Source organism: Stereum hirsutum (genome assembly GCF_000264905.1).
Source record: "Stereum hirsutum FP-91666 SS1 unplaced genomic scaffold STEHIscaffold_11, whole genome shotgun sequence".
In the NCBI taxonomy this organism is placed as follows: domain Eukaryota; kingdom Fungi; phylum Basidiomycota; class Agaricomycetes; order Russulales; family Stereaceae; genus Stereum; species Stereum hirsutum.
Window position 1 is genome coordinate 672,039 of NW_006763141.1, and position 19,448 is coordinate 691,486.

The window sequence follows — 19,448 nt, forward strand, 5'->3', positions numbered from 1 at the left end:
CCCAAACAATCAACTCACATCGTCTCACAAACAATGTTCTACATTGTGCCCTCTACTCAGGCTCCTCATAATATCTCGCAGAGGGCATCATTCCCATCGTACCCCTCCGAGGACTTCGCGCGTCCTCACTCTCACAACCATCATCGTCACCACCATCGCTCTGCTCAACCCGGTACACCTTATATCGGCGATGACTCCCTCTCTTCGTCGGACCTCTATGCATCCCAACAACGCTATACCCAGGCTCTAGCCCAAGTTCGCGCTGCCGAGGCCGAGTATCTGCGAGCTCAGGCTCGTGCTCGTGCCGAAGAGCAGGCTAGATTTGAACGCCAGCGAGTTCTCCAGGCTGCCGCAAGGCAGAGAGCATACGAAGAGGAGCTCTCCCGTATGGAGCGTGCGAGAGTTCTTCAGGCCAGGGCCGAAGCTGAGAGGCAGAGGAGGATCAGGATAGAGCTGCTGAGTAGACAGATGTTCACGACGCCGGATATCGATGCTACGACGTTCCATCATTCTGGGTACCCTCACCGCCAGTATTCCGAGCTGCAGCAGCCTCGTCCCCGTCAAGATCAGGACGCCATGAAGGACGTCTTCGAATTCTTGTACGGCGCCACAGCCGAGCGTAATGTATGTTCGCCTTCGTCTTCGCTAGCAACTTCGATTCCTGACACCTCATCGCACAATCAGCCGACACCCGCTCCAACCAAACGCGTCTCCTTCGCCGCTGCTCCGTCATATTCGTCTTCGGTACCACCCACTCCCGCTCCCCAGACGCCACTCAAACCGCGTCCCTCAGCCCATCAAGCTAAGCCCCAGTCTGACGAAGACGCCATAACCGACTTCCTCACAAGTCTCTTCGATGCTCCTGTTGAAGCTCCAAAGAAGGCCGCTGCCCCTGCGCAACCTACTGTGCAGGCTCCCGAGCCTCAGCAATCTTCGTCAGCCTCTCCTGCCGATGACGAGGCCGTCGCGAAGTTCATCTCCAACCTTTTCGGGGTTCCGATGCACGTCTCGCAGAAGACTACGCCGGATGAATCTACTCCTGGTCCTGCTCCCGCCCCTACACCTGCCCCTGCTCCAGCAGCCGCGGAAACGAAGCCGACTCCTACTCCTGTCGCAACCAAGGAGACCGCGTCGGACGAAGATGTTTTTCTCAATATACTCTCTGGTCTTTTCGGTCTCGGAGCTTTCCCTCAGCACCATCCATCAGCTCCTCAAACCGCTAAACCAACACCTCAACCAGCTCCTCAAGCTCATTCTACACCCGTACGTCTTCTCGTGAATCAACTTTCTTATCCTTCTCCAGTTGCTGACCCACGTTCGTTCGTGCAGGGAATTGTGATTCGAGATGACCCTCCCAAGGACGTCAAGGGCAAGGGCAAAGCCCGGGAACCATCCCCATCCCCGTCGCCTTCCCCCGCTCCCATTCCTGCATCCACATCCGCACCCACCGCCCCAGTGACACACAACTTCCTCTCATCCCTTCTCGAGAATTTGTCCTCGGCAGGCGGAGCCGCCACTCAGGGAGTCGCTACTCGACTTCAAGAGGAGTTGTTGTCCGGAAAATTGGATAGGGAGATGGAGGAGGTTGTGACGAACGTTTTGGCTAGCCTCGTCGGCGGATTGGGTGATCGTCAGCACCAGTATTCGCCTGCTGCTGAAGGCGCGAGTACTTCGGGTTCTTCTCATAGTTCGCGGTCGAGTTCGCCTGGTGCTTCGGGGTCTGGAACGAAGGTGCGCCACCATTGACTTCTCTGAGCTAGTCCGACGTTCAGCAACTAATTCACCGTTCTATAGAGCACCGAAAGCGTTCGACCTACACCCATCACCATCTCCGTCAACCCCGTAAACGTCGACTCCACTCCCACTTCAACTGAACCGTCCATCCCCGAACCTCCCTCCCCCACCGAATCGACCCATTCGAACCACTCCACGCTCTCCATCCACTCCATCGCCAAGATCGAATCCTCTTTCCATACTTTGCGCGATTCGTTCGTCTTCCCGCCTTCTCTCGACTTTTCCACCTCCGAGGAGGGTGTACAAGGTGTCAATCTCGCGTTCACACCTACCAACGCCCCGCTTCGCGCATACGAGCATGCGTTGAATGACTTGTTGGCGCAGTTGGACGAGGTGGAGAGTGAGGGAGATGAGAGTGTGAGAGGGAGGAGGAGGGAGGTCGTTAGGGAGGTGGAGAAGGAGTTGGAGAGGGTTGAGGGGAAGGTTGGGGAAATGAAAAAGGAGGTTGCGGGGGTGGAGGTGAAGGAGGATAAGGCTAAGAAAGTTGAGGAGGCTGGCGACGATGCGAAGGTGGAACGCGCGGAGATGAAGGATGTCGAAGTGGAGAAGACTGTGGAGGAGGTCCAGCCCGCCACAGTCGAAGTTGCACTCGACGCGGAGACCACTCCCACTCCCGCCATTGAGGTCCCAACAGAGTCTACAATCGCTATAAAGGCTCCTTCCACTTCCGAACTGGAGCCTCAGCCATCCAAGACCGCATCAGATTTCGTCGATACCTCTACCGTGTCAGATCCCGTCGATAACTCTGATACCGCCGCCACTGCTACTTCACCTGTTCTTGCGCCAGTCGTCGAGGATGTTGTCACTCAGCCTCCGGCAATCGCGACATCTCCCACCGTAATCGCCTCCGAGGAGCCCCTTTCACGTGAAGAGCCTTCACCCGCGTCCACCGAAGCCGAACCCACCCCCACGATCTCCTCTTCGTCTTCGGCGAATTCAACGCCCCTCGAACCTTTGGCCCTCACGGACTTGGCTAGTTCCGTCGACTCCGAGCCGTCACCACCATCCGACTCCGTTATTCCCGGAGTCCACCACGACGAGCCTTCTGATCCAGAGCCATCATCGCCGCAGCAGACAACAGAGGTAGAAGCAGAACAAACAACGGATAGCCCGAAGTCCCCAGACTCGACTCCAGAATTCCTCAGCTCGTTCACGAAAGACCAGTTCAGCTTCCCTCCTCGACGATCGTTCACTACCGAGGAATCACAGTCGCAGTCCGTGAAACCTGCGGAGGCGGACGAGGACGTGGTGGTAGTGGAGGGGACGGAGACAGTGACGAGCGAGGTGGAGAGCGAGAGCAGTGTTAGCGTTTCGGTGGACGGGAGTGAGTGGTCTGAGGTTGATGCTTAGTTTTCTTTTCTTTTCTTTTGGGGTTTGCGGTGGCCTGTATGTTATACACGCTCGGACTTGATCTTGGACTCACAACCTACATAGTACTTGTACGATATCTTATTTCATATTTCGATACATGAATAGATATGACGTTTTCTTGGACTCGTCAAAACGTGTGCGTCTGAACGTTGCACTCACCATATAGCAATCAGACAGCGATGACATCGCTGTTGGGGTCTTTGTCGCTTAAATTGTGTAACAATGGGCCACATCAACACTGACACGCAACTCCGGCATCGGCCGATACGACGGAGTCACCCGCGTACAGGCGCCGCGGCGGCATGTTAGTAACTAGCTCTTTACCTCCATGTCCAGCTCGCCACCCTCACAAAAGCGTTCGCTCGACGATCCGTCCGATCCTCCTTCCAAAATCCGTCATCTCCTGATCGCTAACGATGCTACGACCGAACGTTCCCATGTCGTGGTAAACCTCCTTTACAAGCGCGATTTGGACTTGGAAACTCTGACCCGGCCGCTCGTCGAGCAAGACTATGCCGACATATTTTGCGCCATCACAGTCTTGGAGGCTGGCAATAATGTACACAGGGATTGGATGTATGACGGTCTAGATAAGGATAACCGACTCTGTTTATTCCAAAGAGGGGTCGCTATCGCCGGGGAACACTTCTTCGATGCTTTGAAGGAAGCCTCGAAGGATAGGACGTTCAAATTGATTCGAAATGCTGGTATGCACACACAGTTCCAAGCATCATATGTAGTGTGAATCTTACATATATATATATATGAATCAGCGTTTCTCCGTGAGCCGTTCCCGATCAGCACCTGGAAACCTGCGATAAAGGCCGGATACCATGGAATGCGTAAGTCACCATGCACTTCCTCTATACCATGTTGATTCAGGAGCTTGCATCGATCTTTAGGGCATGGTGAGATATAATCTTGATGCTTCAAGAATATTTTCGGCTTGTCCGTTCACTGACAACACATCAGCTCTACGCGAGGCATGGAATACACCGTATGTCTCGGACTGCCATAATATCCTGATCGAAGTCATGACCAGAATAAAGGAGGGGGAAGAGGATGAGTGCTGTGGTCCTAGTGACTTCAACAACACCGTCATGATCGTGCAAAGCTCGGGTACTGGGAAATCCAGGATGGTCGACGAGGCAGCACGTCTCGTATTTACCATTCCATTCAACCTACAGTCCGAAAACAACTTGAAGAGTAACTCTCTATTTAAGATCTTATAACGTTTTTCTGTATCCTCGACTGATGTTTTCCTATAATCCTAGGGTATCCTCCACCTGATAACGACGTCCGCAAATATATGTGTCAGATATGGAGAGAAGACATACTTCGTACTCGATACCATGCGTTTATCTTCTGCCTCTGCCGAACAATCGCGGCCGAACTCCATTCAATCTTCAAGGGTCCAAAGATTCCTCAAGCGCAGTTCGCCAGCATATGGAGAGACCATCTCGCTCAAAAGGATGTGCGGTCCGATTTATACAAAATCGTCGTCGATCAGGCCAACCAAGCTTCGGTCAGTTTTTCTACGTCCTCTCATCTTGCGCAGATCTGTGCCTAACTTGAACTGCATTCAGCAATCCGAGCTAATAGGGGTAGGTGTTATCGATGCCAACCCCGCTGCGTATTCGATGTATGAGAAGACATACCCAGAACTAGAAAATCTGCAGAAAACCATCGCTTCGAAGGTCAATGACCTAGGAGGGAAAGTCGACATCTTGATGTACTTCGACGAAGCTCAAGAGTTAATGAAAGCTGAGGATAGCCCACAAGACAGAGCTTATCGCGCACTTCGTTCTGTTCTCAACGACTATGGGGATTGTCCGCTCTTCACCATATTCCTTTCGACCGTCCCACACATCGCCGAGTACGTTGCTCCCGTAATCACCACCAGGGTATACGGTCATAAACTCGGAGAACCTAAGGCACCCATCACGGGAACACCATTTGACTGTGCACCGGATATTCTCGTGGCAGAGTACGCCCACGATCGGGAGGAGATCGCACAGCCACATTTCATGGCTCGGTTCGGTCGACCTTTGTAAGTGTTTTTTCTTTTCTCCATCAATCTCTCACCTTCAATCGCAAACGTGACCATATATATACCCTGCAGGTTTTGGACCACCCTCGCACAGATTCCGGTAACAGATCATCAAACGATCCAGACTTTTCTCAAGAAATTACGCTCCAAACTTATCAATAACCCCAAATGCGATATTCTCCCCTCGGAATGGGAATGCAAAGAGCTTGGAAAACTGGCCGTCGCAGACGTTCGACTCTGCCTCCAATATGAGCCGAATCTGAAAAGTTTCAAGCAGAAAGTCGTGGAGGTGCAAGCGAAACTGGTGGCGAACCATATGAGGATCGCGTATTCCTTTCCTGCTCATCGTAGGTATTTTGTCTCGGGATATCCGAGCGAGCCTTTGTTGGCAGAGGTGCGCCGCTCCCATCCCTCTACCCACTATCCATCTCGTTGTCCACGTTCAAAAGTGTTTGTGTTGATTGATATGCGGACGGTGACGCAGGCGGCAGCTCAACAACTCCACCATTGGCGCAAAACTCAGCCCTCATTCTTACTCGATATTGTCCACCATCATATGAAGACTGGGCTCCTCGATCGCGCAGACCGAGGAGAGGTCGTCGCCCGGATACTCATCCTCGAAGCCTACGACCGCGCCGTCACCGAAACCTTCACCCCAAATCATAATGGACATGTACCGCTCTTCGGCCTCGGATGTCGTCTCATAGACTGGATATCGCAATTATTCGCGCACGACCTGGCTCTCGAAATCCTGCACAGCAAACCCGCTAATGGTGCTACTGAGGACCAGACGTTCGAGGAGGTCTTCAAGGACGCGTGGATTCGTGTGACGCATTATGCACAGGCGGGCGACGAGCACGTCTTCAATGCTGGCACGCACGCGATGTTCGCGGCTTTCGTTCGAGGAATGGCTTTTATTTGTCGGGACGGACTTGGAAACGGAGGAAGTTTTGTGAATATCCTCATCCCTGTTCTTCTTCGGGACGTGAAGATCGGGTCGTCTGTCATGTCCGCTGTTTTCATCCAGTTTGGGCGTCGAGCAGCGAGAGTGGGCACGTATGCGATTATCGACGCTGAGAAGGACTTTGATTTCTTTCAACCTGAGCCTGGCAGGCTTTCTGAGGACGATCGTCCGTATGTGACGCTCATTATGGATCTTGGTGTACGGGATCCTCTCCTGGATCACGCTACACCTCAAACGAAGGTGAAGTTGACACCGACGAAACACCAAGTCTCCACTGATACTCTTCCCATCAAGCATTCCTCTCGTAGTCAGAGCCAGAGTCGAAAGCAAAAACATCCACGCTACGAAATCCACATTTCCGGCTGCTCCAACACTCTCTACAACCTCATCCCACCCGCCAGTGCCCAACTCGCAAAATACAAAGAAATCCTCCACATGCCCGAATTTCTACCCGAACATACGCGCAAAGCGACAATATCACAGGCGATGGAGATGAAGCCGGTGTTTGTGCGTGGAAAGGAGAGTTATGCGTGGATTGGGTCGGGGGTGCTTAATCCGAGTCAGGGGAATGCCAGTGACGAAGACGAGGATGTGGATGTGGATGTGGAGGAGGGGTACGCCATCGTCGGCGGTCATCGACATATCTACTCCGAGTCAGAGGAGGACTCTTCAGACTGGGACCAGATCTCGAGGTCGGATGTCGATATGCCTTTGTCGTAAGTTGAACGGAATGCTGGCACCGACTCGGACAGCATGGTTTTCTTGTTTCTGTCTCTCGCTTCGCAATTGCTTACAATCACACGTCTTTGCTGTCCACGTACTCACAGTCTGTACTATGTAGTCCCGATGTACACAGCACGATTCCTGTATGCATTTCATTGACTTCACTTCTCGTGCCCAAGGCTCGGACGAGCAGACTGGAGGTTCTCGGAGTGGCGTGGCGGAGGTGTGCGTCGAGGCTCAGAAAGGCAATGAAAATGTCACGAGACTTAGTGATATTCCCACGAGTGTGCCCGGTCGTAAGCAGGAGCGCGGTGAAGTCGCCGCCGTTCCAGTGTGGCTCTCTGCTCTACGGCTCCTACCTCGCTCTCTGCATGCCCGCCATGGACATCGACAGCCCGGATCAGATTCACGGGCCCTGTGTCCCTTTTACACAAGCTTTCTGGGATTCTCTTGCTGGGCTGTCTCACACTGCGTACAAGACTGCTCTCGAGGCTTACTCTACAGCACTAGCAGCATCTCCTGAGAACCAGTGTATTCATCTTCGCGAATCTCAGGTGCTTCCATCTGTCAATTATCAGGAAGGCTGCGATGTTCTGTATATATCTGGTACTGGTTCTGGCAAAACCATGCAGATCATATCTCTGCTCTCCTCGACCCTGACGCCATCATCTTGGTCATGTTACCGCTGTTGCGCTTGCAGGAGACGATGGTGAGCGCCACGAAACCATATGAGAATTGTCTAAATTACTCACATACATCTAGACGAAGGAAATAGAACGGTTCCGAGGTTTGCGTGCGATTGCTGTGAACAGTGAGATGCATCATGATTCCGATACTTGGACGTATGTGATCGTTACTATATGTGTTCCAATGAAGTTTAATTAAGGCAACCAAGCTAATCGACGTGGATATATGACAGGATATTGAGAAATGCCGTTACAATGTCGTCTTGACCTCACCCGAACAGTGCAAGCCATTCCAAGGTCATCCGACACGGCTTGAGTGCCACTGTGGCCCGTAGCCCACGCGTGGGCTAACGGAAGTGGCACTCCATCGACGCTCTTATATTAAGTGAGAATGCGAACATGTCCATGTATGAATGTGTACTGTACTGTACAATAGGCATACATGACTTCCTCATCCTCGTGTGTTGGGAAAAAGGGCTGTAACTGACCCGGTATGACAGGAACTGAGGGTGCCACACTGTCAGAAGCCAGAGTATTCGAGGACTGAGGGATGTTTTCATTATTGAAAAATGATGTGTCATTCATCATTCTATGACTAGGTACAGATGAAGACAAAAGCAGAGTGCGAGGACAGGCGACAGAGCATAGAACGCGAGCAGTAGGTACTCAGCGCCGTGTGGCGACGGCGACTTCGTACATACTTCGTACAGATTTCGAGCTCCGACTAAGTCATGTGACCGCAATACTCGGACCGACGCCTGGACTGACAGCTCGGCGCACCTCTCCCTTCAGCCACCCCGAGTTCCGCCAGTCTCTATTGCTTGTACTCGCGCAGCCGTCACATACCCGCAATAGATACTGGTTACGAGTCTGGTCCAAACATCTCTGCAAACAAAAACATGCAACCCTGTGACTAACTCTCGTCGCAAGACCTGTCCCAACGGAACAGGAAGACCTGTCCCGACGGAACAAGAAGACCTGTCCTAACGGAACAGACACTGGCACACAATGCCGGCGTTTGCCGGAACCACTCGCTTAAAGACCTTGCAATCAGATTATCTGAACTCAGCATCTAACTCTTCGCCTTCCTCCATGTCTCGCGCTCAACCCTCGCAAAAGCGTTCGCTCGACGATTCATCCTCCGATGCTAGCAAACGCCAGCACCACATGCTTCCGCAGATATCCCGTGACGATTATAGCGAACGGGTCCATCTTTCCCGAGACGTGGTTGTTGTGGAAGAACTCATTGACAAGTACGGCTTGAATTTGGAAGATGAGAATCGATCCTTCTCCGAACAGGACTACGCCGACATCTTCTGTACAATCGTATTCAACGAACGCCGGATACACAATGACTGGGTCTACTTAGGCGAAGACACGACGGAGCGGCTCCGCTTGTTACAAAAGGCCATCAAAGTCGCCGGAGAGCCGCTGAGAGATGCTTTGAAAAACGCATCGGAGGATAGGAAATTCCATTTAATTCGAAACGCCGGTATGCACACATTGTCATAATATCTATAGCATGTGTCTTATGTATACGTGAACTAGCATTTCTCCGCGAACCGTTCCAGACCGAACCTGTGGATCCTCTGCGCAGGGGCGTCGGAGACGATGGATCGCGTGGTGAGTCATGGTCCGTACCTAATTGTACCATGTTACCTGAACTGACGAATAATGTCGACCTTAGCAACATGTAAGACTCAAAACTCAAAGATCACCGCTAACATGCTCATTCAATAACGTTATATCAGTGGTAGAGAAGGCATGGCGCACACCGTATGTCTTGAATCGTCATGAAGTCCTGGTAGACATTATCACCAAAATGAAAAAGAGCGGAGAGGAATTGGCTGACCGGAAGACACAACCTGCCGACTACCGAAACACTGTCACTATTGTTCAGAGTTCGGGAACCGGAAAATCCAGGATGGTAGATGAAGCAGCACGCCTTGTATTTACTCTTCCTTTCAACTTACGGGCCGATAAAGAATCAGAGGGTAGCTATCTACTCAACTCCCTCTCCGATAACCCATCGTATCGATAAATGACCTCTTTTTATAGTGCATGCCTATCCACCACCCGATCCAGATGTCCGTGATTACATGACTAAGATGTGGGGGGAGGATGGGCTCCGTCTTCGATATCACGCGTTTCTCATGTGTCTCTGCCAATCAACCACGTCGGAGGTCCAAACGCTCTTTAACGGCCCGAAGATTCCTCAAACAGAGTTCGCTAGCGAATGGAGAAGCCATCTTGCGAAGGTCAATGTACGCGCCAACCTATACAAAGCCGTCGTCGCTCAAGCTTCCCAAGCTTTTGTGAGTTTTTCTTTGTGCTCTCCTCACTGCATGGCTGAACGCATACGATGCTTAGGATTCTGTGTTCGATCAACTTGTAAATCCCACAACGGCAATAGGATCATTTCAGGAGAAGACAAGACAAGCGATAGGTGATCTGCGGGAAGCTATCGCTTCAAAGGTCAATGACCTCGGAGGAATAGTCGACATTTTGTTGTACTTCGATGAGGCTCACGAAATGACGAACACTCGTCCTGCACCTTACAAAGAAAAGAATTATTACAACGTATTCCTTTCGGTCCTCAACGATTATAGGGATCATCCGCTTTTCGTCATATTCCTTTCCACCATTTCACACATCGCCGACTTCGCCCCTTCTCGAGAAAACGCTAACTCTTCTCGCGCCTCTAAGAGCGGGGCGCTCCAGCCACCAATCACGGAGACTCCCTTCGACTGCGCACCGCATATCATGGTAGAGGAAAACGTTTATGATCGGGAAGAGATTTCGGAATTACACTTCATCGGTCGCTTTGGTCGACCTCTGTGAGTGTTCATTTATCTGCTTCTCACAATCAGTCGTAAACGTACCCGTATATTTTTCAGGTTCTGGACTACCCTCGCACAGATCCCAGAGACGTACCACGAAATGATCCAAGGATTTCTCGCGACTTTACGCACCAAGCTAACCAACATTCAGGACCCTTTCGTTTCTCCCAAGGGGTGCGATAACCTTGGCCGTCTGGCCGTCGCGGACGTTCGTCTTTGCCTCCAGTATGAGCCGAACATAGAACGGAGTCAAGCTCTCGATGCGCAAGCAAAGCTAGTCGCAAGTCACATGCGTATCGTGTACTCCGTTCCCGCTCATCGTGAATATATTCGCTCGGGTTATCCGAGCGAACCGCTGTTGGCAGAGGTGCGCATGAATCTCCTCGACTCGTCCTAAGGATTCGTGTTGACGATGGACTGATTTAACCTCATATGGCGACATAGGCGGCCGCTCAGCAGCTGCATTACTGGCGTGAATTGGATCCATCAATTCTGCTTGACACCGTCCAGGAGTTCATGAAGAACGGCCTTCTCGATCGAGGGGAACGAGGGGAGGTTGTCGCTCGCATGCTCATCCTCGAGGCCTACGACCGCGCCGTTGCCAAAGCCTTTCGCAAGTCGAAGACTCGAGAAGAACCACTTTTCAGCTTTGGATGCCGTCTCATAGACTGGATAGAGACGATTTTCGTGGAGAAGGTGGCTCAAGATATCCTGAACAGCACACCGGCTAACTGTGGAAATGAAACGTTTCGGGAGGTATTCAAGGACGCGTGGATCCGATTTACGCATTTCGCTAAGGCAGGCGACGACCACATATTCAACACGCATTCCATGTTCGCAGCTTTCATTCGATGCATGGCGTTCGTCTGCAGGAGTGGAGAGAGCTTCATCGATCTCATCATCCCTGTTCTCCTCTGGAACGAGAAGATCGGATCCTCCGTCATGACCGCTATTTTCATCCAAGTCAAGCGTCGAATGAAAGCCGGCAAGTACCATTTCGATGCAGAGAAACACTTCCACTTCTTCCATCCCGAGCCCGACCGTCCCAAGCATCCCGGGGACCACCGCCCCTACGTCACGCTCGTCATGGACCTTGGCGTGCAGAATCCCCTCCCTCAGTACGCTAAGCTTCCGATGCAGGATGTGATCAAGAAAAGGCAGCAGGCCCAAGAGCGTAGGATGCCTACGGCGACGTCTTCAAAGGAAAACCTCCCACGCACGGCGTCGTCAAGGTCAAAGAAGAACGCACCACCCACGACACCCCCCAAGTTACAGGGGAAAATGCCACCCACGACACCCTCGAAGCACGCGGTCTCTGCTGGCCCTGTCAATCGTCCTCATCGTGGTCGGAAGCAGAAACACCCACGCTATGAGATCTATGTCTCTGGATGCTCTAACACGAACTACAATCTCATCACGGAAGAACAGCGGGTGAAGTACAGGGAGGTACTCCGTTTGTCGGAGTTCTTACTCGAGCATCCTCGCAAAAACACGATACCCCTGGTGATGCAAATGAAACCGGTTTTTGCGCTTGGTCCAAACAGCTACTCCTGGATCAGATCATCCGTGCTCAACCCGACGGATCTTCAGGATAATGGCGAGGATATAGGCGAGGATATAGTTGAGGGGCACATCGTCGGTCACCCGGAGTCAGAGTCAGAGTCGGAGTCAGAGTCGGACTGGGACCGTCTGGATGTGGATATGGATATGGATTGAAGGGCATTTGTCGCAAAGGGCATGTTGATATCGTGGTTCTCTCCTTTTTGTCTTTGATTGTTTGCTTTCCCGCCTTGCTCTCCCCGTACCCACAGTTGTTTCATGTAAGTCCCGCTCTGACTTGCTTTCCGTGTCATATCCGTCGCCAGTGTCCGTGTACGTCCGTGTTCTATGCACTGATAGTCTGAATCGTCGTTCTCGAATCGTCTTTTGTATTTCTGTTCACTTACTTCGTGCTCTCGTGTCGATTCCTTTACGACCAACTTCCAAGCTACCAATGTACATTCTATGCTTGCCGAATAAATGCGGGTCATTGTGTTTGTCACGCCACGATGGTTCAAAGTTTACGCATATGTAGAAGGAGGCCTTCGTCCGTTCGGCAAACAACGATCCCAACGGACCTGTTGGTTGATGCACCGACACGGGTTACTAGTCCTGGCAGCCTCGACTTTTCAGCTTGGGCATTATACTCGCCGGATAACCTGCTCGTGTCAAAGAAACGGGTTTTTTCATCTTCATGTCTTGTGCGAAGTATCAACGACCACACACACATATCCCGAACCAATTGTCTTCCTCGATGCCTCCTTCTGTATGGGCTCAGAAGGTTTTACTTCAGCTCCGAATGTTTTCTTGTCGTATGCCTCTGGTCATAATGACATGAATCGTGAAGTTTGGGAGACTGATTGTGAGGGTGAAGAATGGAGGGTACAGTATGGACAATACAATTGTAGCTATTTCCGTTAATCAGTTCAGACTCGGGAATCAGAGGTGGTGAGGTGAACGCTGGAAGGTGGTCCTATCGACGCGTAGAAATATCCTATACACATGTGTAGTTTTAGTTTCTCTGATTGAAACGTTATCCGAGAGAGAATGGAAGTCCCTGGAATCCAACGCCCGCGTGCACGAGATGGAAGAATATTAATGACTGGAAGCTGTCGCAAATTCCTTTCAACGAGGGAACGCACTGGCGCGTCTGACTTCGCATTTGACGTCGATGTCCAGATGCATCTACATGGGATAGAGTGATGCCAGTTTTGAGGTTCATTGAAAGAATAATCATACATGAAATCGTAGTCCTGAATCCATATCCGCTCAGCTTCATATCGTACGCCACATCTTGCCTCGCCACACGCGCCTTGTCCTTCTCCTCCTCCCGTCCTCTGTTCAACTAAACCACCCCCTCGGCTTCAACTCCTCCTCTCCTCCCTCCTCTCCATCCCTCTTCCTCCGAATCCCCTCCAATATCCCCTCCACACCCTCCGCACTCCCTACCGCCGCCCTGCCCGCCGTCCAATCGACGACGATAGGCCATTTAATCGCGTTCGGGTTCGTGGATGCCAGTTTTGCGAGGCCGTGTGCGGAGTGCGGACGCTCGGGGAGGGAGGGGGAGGAGGGGTGGGAGGAGAGGAAGGAGGCTATTGAGGTGGGGGAGGTGGGGTCGGGGTCTGGTGTAGCGTTGATAAGAACGAGGAATTGTTGGAAGTGAGAGTGCGAGTGCAAGTCGAGTTAGAAAGAGGAAGTGGATAGGCTTGAGTCTCAGTTCAAGTGGAGCTAACGTACCTTCAGATGACTTCGCTTTCGTTTGTGATGACGGAGAAGAAGACAGATAGGACAATATAGTCGCAATCTGATCAGCCGTAGGCGGGCGCTCTACCACTTCAAGATTAAACTTGAGAGGTTTGTTGGACGAGGGGGGATATGGGCCTGACGCTGCGGACTGCAGGAGCGCGAGGGCTTTAAGGGAGGGGGGCGAGGAGGGGTTGTGGCTGTTTGTCGCGTATTTCCATTCGAATGGGGTGGTCGTCAGTGTGATTCGGAGAGGAGACGGGATAGGGCATGGGCATGGGCGTACAAGATGGAGATTTGAGGCTTTCAGAGTCGATTCGAATTCGTCAGCCAACCATACGAACTTCACTTCGCTTCAAGAACCACTTGAGAACGCACCAACAATCGTTTGAACGCAGAGAACATCTTCACTCGGGTACCCGTGAGTTCTGATTATAATTATCCTAGGACTTCAGACTAAGTACTCGAATTGGCTACCAAGATGGTATTGAGTGAGAAGAAAGCGAGGTTGATAGAAGGCGAGCTGGGCGTCTATGCTGTTACATCATTTAGGGGCCAGCGAACATGTGGCGCAGGATAATGACCGGAGGTGTGGCGCTCAAATAGAGTAACAAACAACCAGCTTAAGTTGGTTACCCCTTCATGGTACATAGTCAACGGCAGACAATCGAGAGATCCGTCCCAGGAAGAGGATGTGTGAGCTGGTAGTATGCATCCAAGTGCGTCACACTCTACAAATCCTCGAACGACACACCGAGACCGTGGGCCACACGAGGGTCAATTACGGACAAACACATTCACAGAGACTGTAGATAGATCCAAGAACACCAAGGAAAGCAGACATTGTGTACAGGCAGACAGACACAAACAGAGTCTGAGGTAGGAGACAGACAGAGAGTACTAGGGGCTACAGACGCGTAGAATAAACTACATATTCATGATCGGAAGGACGCACTAAATGAGGGTAAAGAGACGTACGCAGTAACATAAAGTGGAGTACATAGAGTTACGAGTGGAGTAGGGTACTACAAGAAGGAAGAAGTACGCAGGCCAGCCTAGTTAGGATGCGATAAACTAACGGCGGAGAGTACGCGAAACAACAGGGCGACTGGAAAAGGATAGAAAAAGGGGAGTGCAGATGTCCGTGTGTCCATGTCCGTGTGTATGGTATGGTGTGCTGAGGTATGGTAAGGTATGATGTGAAGAATAAGGGACACAAATCTCTCAGATCCAAGAAACGATACAACAAAAACCAAGAAGACCAAGAAATCGAAACGTCCAAGACCACGGAAAAACAAAGAAAAAGTATAGCACAAAAGAACCAACCCAGAATAAACGAAAAACATCGACCCCCCACCCCTCCAAGCTCCCACATCAAATCCCCACCCTCCCCCTCCCGCAAACCACAACCCAAACCAACCCCCAATAAAGCACCACATTCTCCCACCACTCCCCCCAGCCCACCCTCACCCGATACCCCAACCTTCCCATCCTCTTCAGCCTCCCCCTCTTCGCCGCGAGCTCGTCGTATGTTGCTAGGGCTTGGGATGCGGTCGGGCGGTGCATGGGTGAGGGGTGGGTCATGGAGAGGAAGAGGGGACGGAGGAATTCGAGGCCTGTGTGGCCCTGGTGGGTGTGGTGTGAGTAAGAGGTGAAGAGGAAGAGGTGAGAGGTGGTGAGAGGAGGAGATGGAAGAGGTACGTACCTGATAGAAGAAATGATCGAACAAACTCCCCAGCGCATAAACATCCCCCATAAACGGATCATACAACACCTCCTTCCCCTCCCCCCCTCCCTCCCCTCTTTCCCCTTCCCCTTCCCCGTCCCCCCGCAACTCCGGCAACATCCCCCTCTTCTTACTCCCTCCCCCCTCCCCCCTCTCCACTGCACCTTCCTCCTCTCCTCCTCCGAACCGAAACGGACCGCATGCCCGAAATCGATATAATAGTACTTGACAGGCGGAGTGCAGGAGAGCCGCGTGAGATGCGGGAGGGAGTCTTCGGAGACGCGGTGTGTGGGGTTCATGTTGAAGGCGCCGTGGAAACCTTGGGGGAAGAGCGGTCGGGCGTCCATTAGGATGTTGTGCGGTGAGATATTGCTGTGGTCAATGAACGTGTGAGTGTGAGTGTGAGCGAGCGATGCGATTGGGATGGTGAGAGGGAGGAAGGTGGTACGTGGTGGGGATGATGATGGACTGACCAGTGCGCGACGTTATGAGAATGCATGAACTCGAGTCCCTAAACATTAACGTTGAAACCAAAACCTCATCAACCACCCGCTCCCTCTCTTCCAAATCCAAATCCAAAAAACAAAAAACACTCACCTCCAACATCTGCCTAACGAACCCCATCGCCTCACAAACCATGACCATCCTCGGCGCATACCAATCCCTAAACAGCGGCATCACGCTGATCTGCACCCCATTGAACGGCACGCCGTCCACCTCGACGCTCAGGAGGTCCCATAGTGGCACGCAGTGGTTTCGTGGGTCGTCTGCGATGGAGGGCGTGTGCGGGTCGTCTGCGATGGAGGGCGTGTGCGGGTCGGCCGCGGTGGATGGCGTGTGCGGGTCGGCCGCGGTGGACGGGGCAGAGGAGGAGAAGTAGAGGAGGGTGTCGACTTCGTGTGCGGTTGAGGGATCGAGCGGGGTGTGCACTTTGAGAATGACTTGGGCATTATCGGACGTGCGGACTGCATCAATGACCGTTGAATCCTACATAACTCCATCATGGTCAGGTCAAATCCTCACAAACCAATATCCTCGCTCAAAAGCAAAAACGCAAAAGAACTCACAACAACAATCGAATCCTCACAAACCAACGGATCCACATTCCTCCCGATCCAACTCCCAATCCACCCCGGCCAATACCTCTTCCTAAGCACATACCCCCTCTTCGCCAAAAACGGCTGAAAGAACCTCCATCCTTTTTCTTGTTCGCGCAGCCCGTACGGCTCGTTCACGTCCTCGATGTGTGAGCTTAGGTGGCGGTTGTGGTGGTCGTGGTGGTGATGGCGATCGCGCAGCTCGTGGTCGTGGTCATGGTCGTTGTGGGCATATGGGTCGTGGTGCTGGTACTGGTATTGACGGTCGTCGTCATCGCGCCGACCACGACCACGACCGCGACGGAGGGAGGGCGAATACCTAGCCCGAGAGCGCGACCTAGTACGGACGGGGGACTGGGAACGGGAATGGGGCGTGGAGAGGTGTGAGTTGGTGTTGGTGTTGGTGTTGGTGGGCGAAGTAGGCGCGCTGGATTCGTCTCCGCTGTCGTCATCGCCGTTGCCGGTGGCTATAGAAGACGCCGCGGAGGCAGAGGGTTTGAAGAAGTTGCGGTTGGTGGTGGTGGTGGTGACGATTGTGGGGAGCTCGAAGGAGTCGGAGGTGGTGCTCGTCGTTGCGGCGGTTTTGTGGGCCATGGCTGTGATCATGTTTTTTCTGTGCGAGGGTCAAAGTTTGTGGTGCCTCGTTGAAAATATAAAGTCGAGATGGGAATACGAATACGAATACAAGAAGGTCGAGGTGGAGGTCGAGGGTCAGCAGTGGCGGCGCGGTAGGGTGAATGGGTGGTTAGGTCTCAGGGCTCGATAGGAGAGGTAGATATGGACGTGGATGTTGGCGGGAGGAAGAGAGGAGGACGACCGAGTCTGGCGAGGGGTGGTTGAAAAAGAGTGTGGGGAAGCTGCATCCGGAAGATGATGGCATTCAATTGATTGCGATTCTGGCTGGCTGGGAATCAGATTCAAGCGCGCGAGAGCCTACTGCAAGGGCCCAGATCTGCTGCAATTCGCCTCGAGATGGCAAGCAAGAGGTCAGCAGACTCGGACGCCAGTAGTATTTTATGTGCCCCGATCCGCTTGCGAGATATCATCGTGTATGATGTATGATTATCGCTTCCGAACAAAGGAGCGAGCAGAGAGATGAAGTCAAAGCAAGGTTCTAGCGGGCGGAAAATCGTGCTGCATTTTTTCTTTCGAGTCAAGGAGAAGGCACATGCAGTGGGTATGTACGTGAACCAGCAGACGATTGGGTCAGGATGCTGTCACCGAGGAAACTCGCGCCATCTCGTGAGCCTCACCGCACACACATCCATCAGTCCAGCCTCCAAATCAAACGACGGTTGAGAACAAGGTTGTGCGTGAAGACGTACCGTGACCACCTCGCTCTTCGCTCTCAGCACATCGTCTGCAGGGTCAACATGGAGGAAAGTCAGACGACCCAGAAACAAAGACATGCATGCTCCAGCGTGCGCGAATGCCCTCGGGTCTACTTACAGGGTTAGGAATCGGGCGCACTGTTATGGATCTGAGGGCGGAGATGAAAGGAGTTAGTGGGCGGCGCGAAATCAAATTCTGGTCGAGTTGTTCAGGAGTTCGAGGTGACGTCAGATGTACGTCCTTCGTCATTGACCAATGTCTTCTCCACCTCTTTTCAGGACAAATAAACATCGTTTTTGTTCACGCCCCCAGTCGCGACCGCACTAACATAATCATAGACCTCCTCACATATTCCTCGTAAAATCACCACTCGAAAACTTCATGGCATCTAGCATGGGCGAAGGTAAGCATTTCAGTCTCGTATCCCTTCCCTCGAAATAAGATATCGAAACCATATCATAACCTCCCTCTCGAACAGCAGACTCCAAATTCCCAACCTCGGGAAACTCAGACGCCATCCCACCCTCTCCAACACGCGAAAACCCCGCAGCCGTACGTTCGTCCGACCATCCATCCATTCACCCATCCATCCAACCTCGAGCCCCTATCCCCGTTCCGCTTCGAAGAGTCCCGCTGATAAATATATACCATGACTATATAATCTACGTAGGTCTACCCAAAATCCGACCCCTCCCGTAAGTCCTCCTCGTCATTCTTCAAATCATCATTGTTCCTCCGCCCAATCCAACAATCCGAACTCACCTCCTCCCTCCTCCCTCCGCCATCCTCCCTCTTCTCCCCCTCTCCCTCCCGCACAGCCGCCCCACGCGGCACGATCCCCGGCACAGGCCCACCCTCCCACCCCCGACACACCTCCTCCTCGCGCTCCTCCCCGCTCGGCAACCCCTTTCTCCTCCGTTCTGTGCTCGATGATCTCGATGCGTCTTTAGGACGGGCTATTGATGCTGTGCGGAGTGAGGGGTATTCGCCTGGGGTCTCCAACGGTGCGAATGAAAATGGCGGTGGTGGTGGAAATGGAAGTGCGTTGAGCATGTTCGAACAATGGCGCACCGAACTCGACAGGCTCCGAGCGGGCGATAGACCCGTTCCTTCAAGCTCGAATGTTCCTCCGAATATTAATGTCGGCGCTGGTGTGGGGACGGGGGAGGGGGTTGTGAGAGGGAGGAGCACTACGACGAGACCGGAGCACGATCCGAGTTCGGCGGAGAGTGGTGGGATGTTCGTGGATTGATTGATGATTGAGGTTAGGAAGGTTGGAGGGGTGAGGGGGAGGAAGATCGGGATGGGAAGGTGAGGAAAGGGACAGGGAGAGAGAGAGAGAGAGGATATTGGACTTGCATCAGATTCATAGACGGATATGCGCGAAGTGTAGTATGTAGTAGTGACTTACAATGAACTTTGTACTTCTAGTATCGAATGCAAAAAAAAAATGTCGTCTTCATGTATCCCACTGACACGTTCGATATACAGTACATACATCCAGATCTGCCTGAACATGTACAGGACGAGCGACGGGGAATCTTGGGGACTCCGGGAAGTGAAATGAATAGAATTTATTCAAA

At 52.3% G+C, this 19,448-nt stretch overlaps 7 protein-coding genes across 7 annotated transcripts; 4 read left to right on the forward strand and 3 right to left on the reverse strand.

Moving 5' to 3' along the window:
• Positions 1 to 468: 468 nt before the first annotated feature.
• Positions 469 to 3,144, forward strand: STEHIDRAFT_132727 (uncharacterized protein; the record flags this gene model as incomplete). The annotated part of the gene is made up of 4 exons (XM_007306434.1): positions 469 to 624; positions 685 to 1,263; positions 1,330 to 1,731; positions 1,795 to 3,144. 4 exons carry the CDS (start codon positions 469 to 471, stop codon positions 3,142 to 3,144), a joined length of 2,487 nt encoding a protein of 828 aa, XP_007306496.1.
• Positions 3,145 to 3,493: 349 nt separating this feature from the next.
• Positions 3,494 to 7,060, forward strand: STEHIDRAFT_170077 (uncharacterized protein; the record flags this gene model as incomplete). Its single annotated transcript, XM_007306435.1, has 8 exons — positions 3,494 to 3,872; positions 3,939 to 4,011; positions 4,136 to 4,371; positions 4,440 to 4,690; positions 4,752 to 5,215; positions 5,288 to 5,609; positions 5,700 to 6,419; positions 6,474 to 7,060. 8 exons carry the CDS (start codon positions 3,494 to 3,496, stop codon positions 6,897 to 6,899), a joined length of 2,871 nt encoding a protein of 956 aa, XP_007306497.1. The 3' UTR covers positions 6,900 to 7,060.
• A 1,620-nt stretch (positions 7,061 to 8,680) lies between these two features.
• Positions 8,681 to 12,144, forward strand: STEHIDRAFT_132728 (uncharacterized protein; the record flags this gene model as incomplete). Its single annotated transcript, XM_007306436.1, has 7 exons — positions 8,681 to 9,080; positions 9,137 to 9,211; positions 9,340 to 9,582; positions 9,647 to 9,903; positions 9,959 to 10,425; positions 10,486 to 10,795; positions 10,873 to 12,144. 7 exons carry the CDS (start codon positions 8,681 to 8,683, stop codon positions 12,142 to 12,144), a joined length of 3,024 nt encoding a protein of 1,007 aa, XP_007306498.1.
• An 856-nt stretch (positions 12,145 to 13,000) lies between these two features.
• On the reverse strand, positions 13,001 to 13,246 carry STEHIDRAFT_132729 (uncharacterized protein; the record flags this gene model as incomplete). The annotated part of the gene is made up of 1 exon (XM_007306437.1): positions 13,001 to 13,246. One exon carries the CDS (start codon positions 13,244 to 13,246, stop codon positions 13,001 to 13,003), a length of 246 nt encoding a protein of 81 aa, XP_007306499.1.
• A 62-nt stretch (positions 13,247 to 13,308) lies between these two features.
• On the reverse strand, positions 13,309 to 14,115 carry STEHIDRAFT_159046 (uncharacterized protein; the record flags this gene model as incomplete). The annotated part of the gene is made up of 4 exons (XM_007306438.1): positions 13,309 to 13,589; positions 13,705 to 13,910; positions 13,997 to 14,013; positions 14,089 to 14,115. The coding sequence occupies 4 exons, from the start codon at positions 14,113 to 14,115 to the stop codon at positions 13,309 to 13,311; spliced, it is 531 nt and encodes a 176-aa protein (XP_007306500.1).
• Positions 14,116 to 15,084: 969 nt separating this feature from the next.
• On the reverse strand, positions 15,085 to 17,127 carry STEHIDRAFT_159047 (uncharacterized protein; the record flags this gene model as incomplete). Its single annotated transcript, XM_007306439.1, has 5 exons — positions 15,085 to 15,336; positions 15,571 to 15,808; positions 15,910 to 15,947; positions 16,034 to 16,423; positions 16,504 to 17,127. 5 exons carry the CDS (start codon positions 17,125 to 17,127, stop codon positions 15,085 to 15,087), a joined length of 1,542 nt encoding a protein of 513 aa, XP_007306501.1.
• A 1,119-nt stretch (positions 17,128 to 18,246) lies between these two features.
• STEHIDRAFT_140667 (uncharacterized protein) lies at positions 18,247 to 19,306 on the forward strand (the record flags this gene model as incomplete). The annotated part of the gene is made up of 4 exons (XM_007306440.1): positions 18,247 to 18,268; positions 18,344 to 18,417; positions 18,536 to 18,560; positions 18,684 to 19,306. 4 exons carry the CDS (start codon positions 18,247 to 18,249, stop codon positions 19,115 to 19,117), a joined length of 555 nt encoding a protein of 184 aa, XP_007306502.1. The 3' UTR covers positions 19,118 to 19,306.
• Between the last annotated feature and the right edge of the window lie 142 nt (positions 19,307 to 19,448).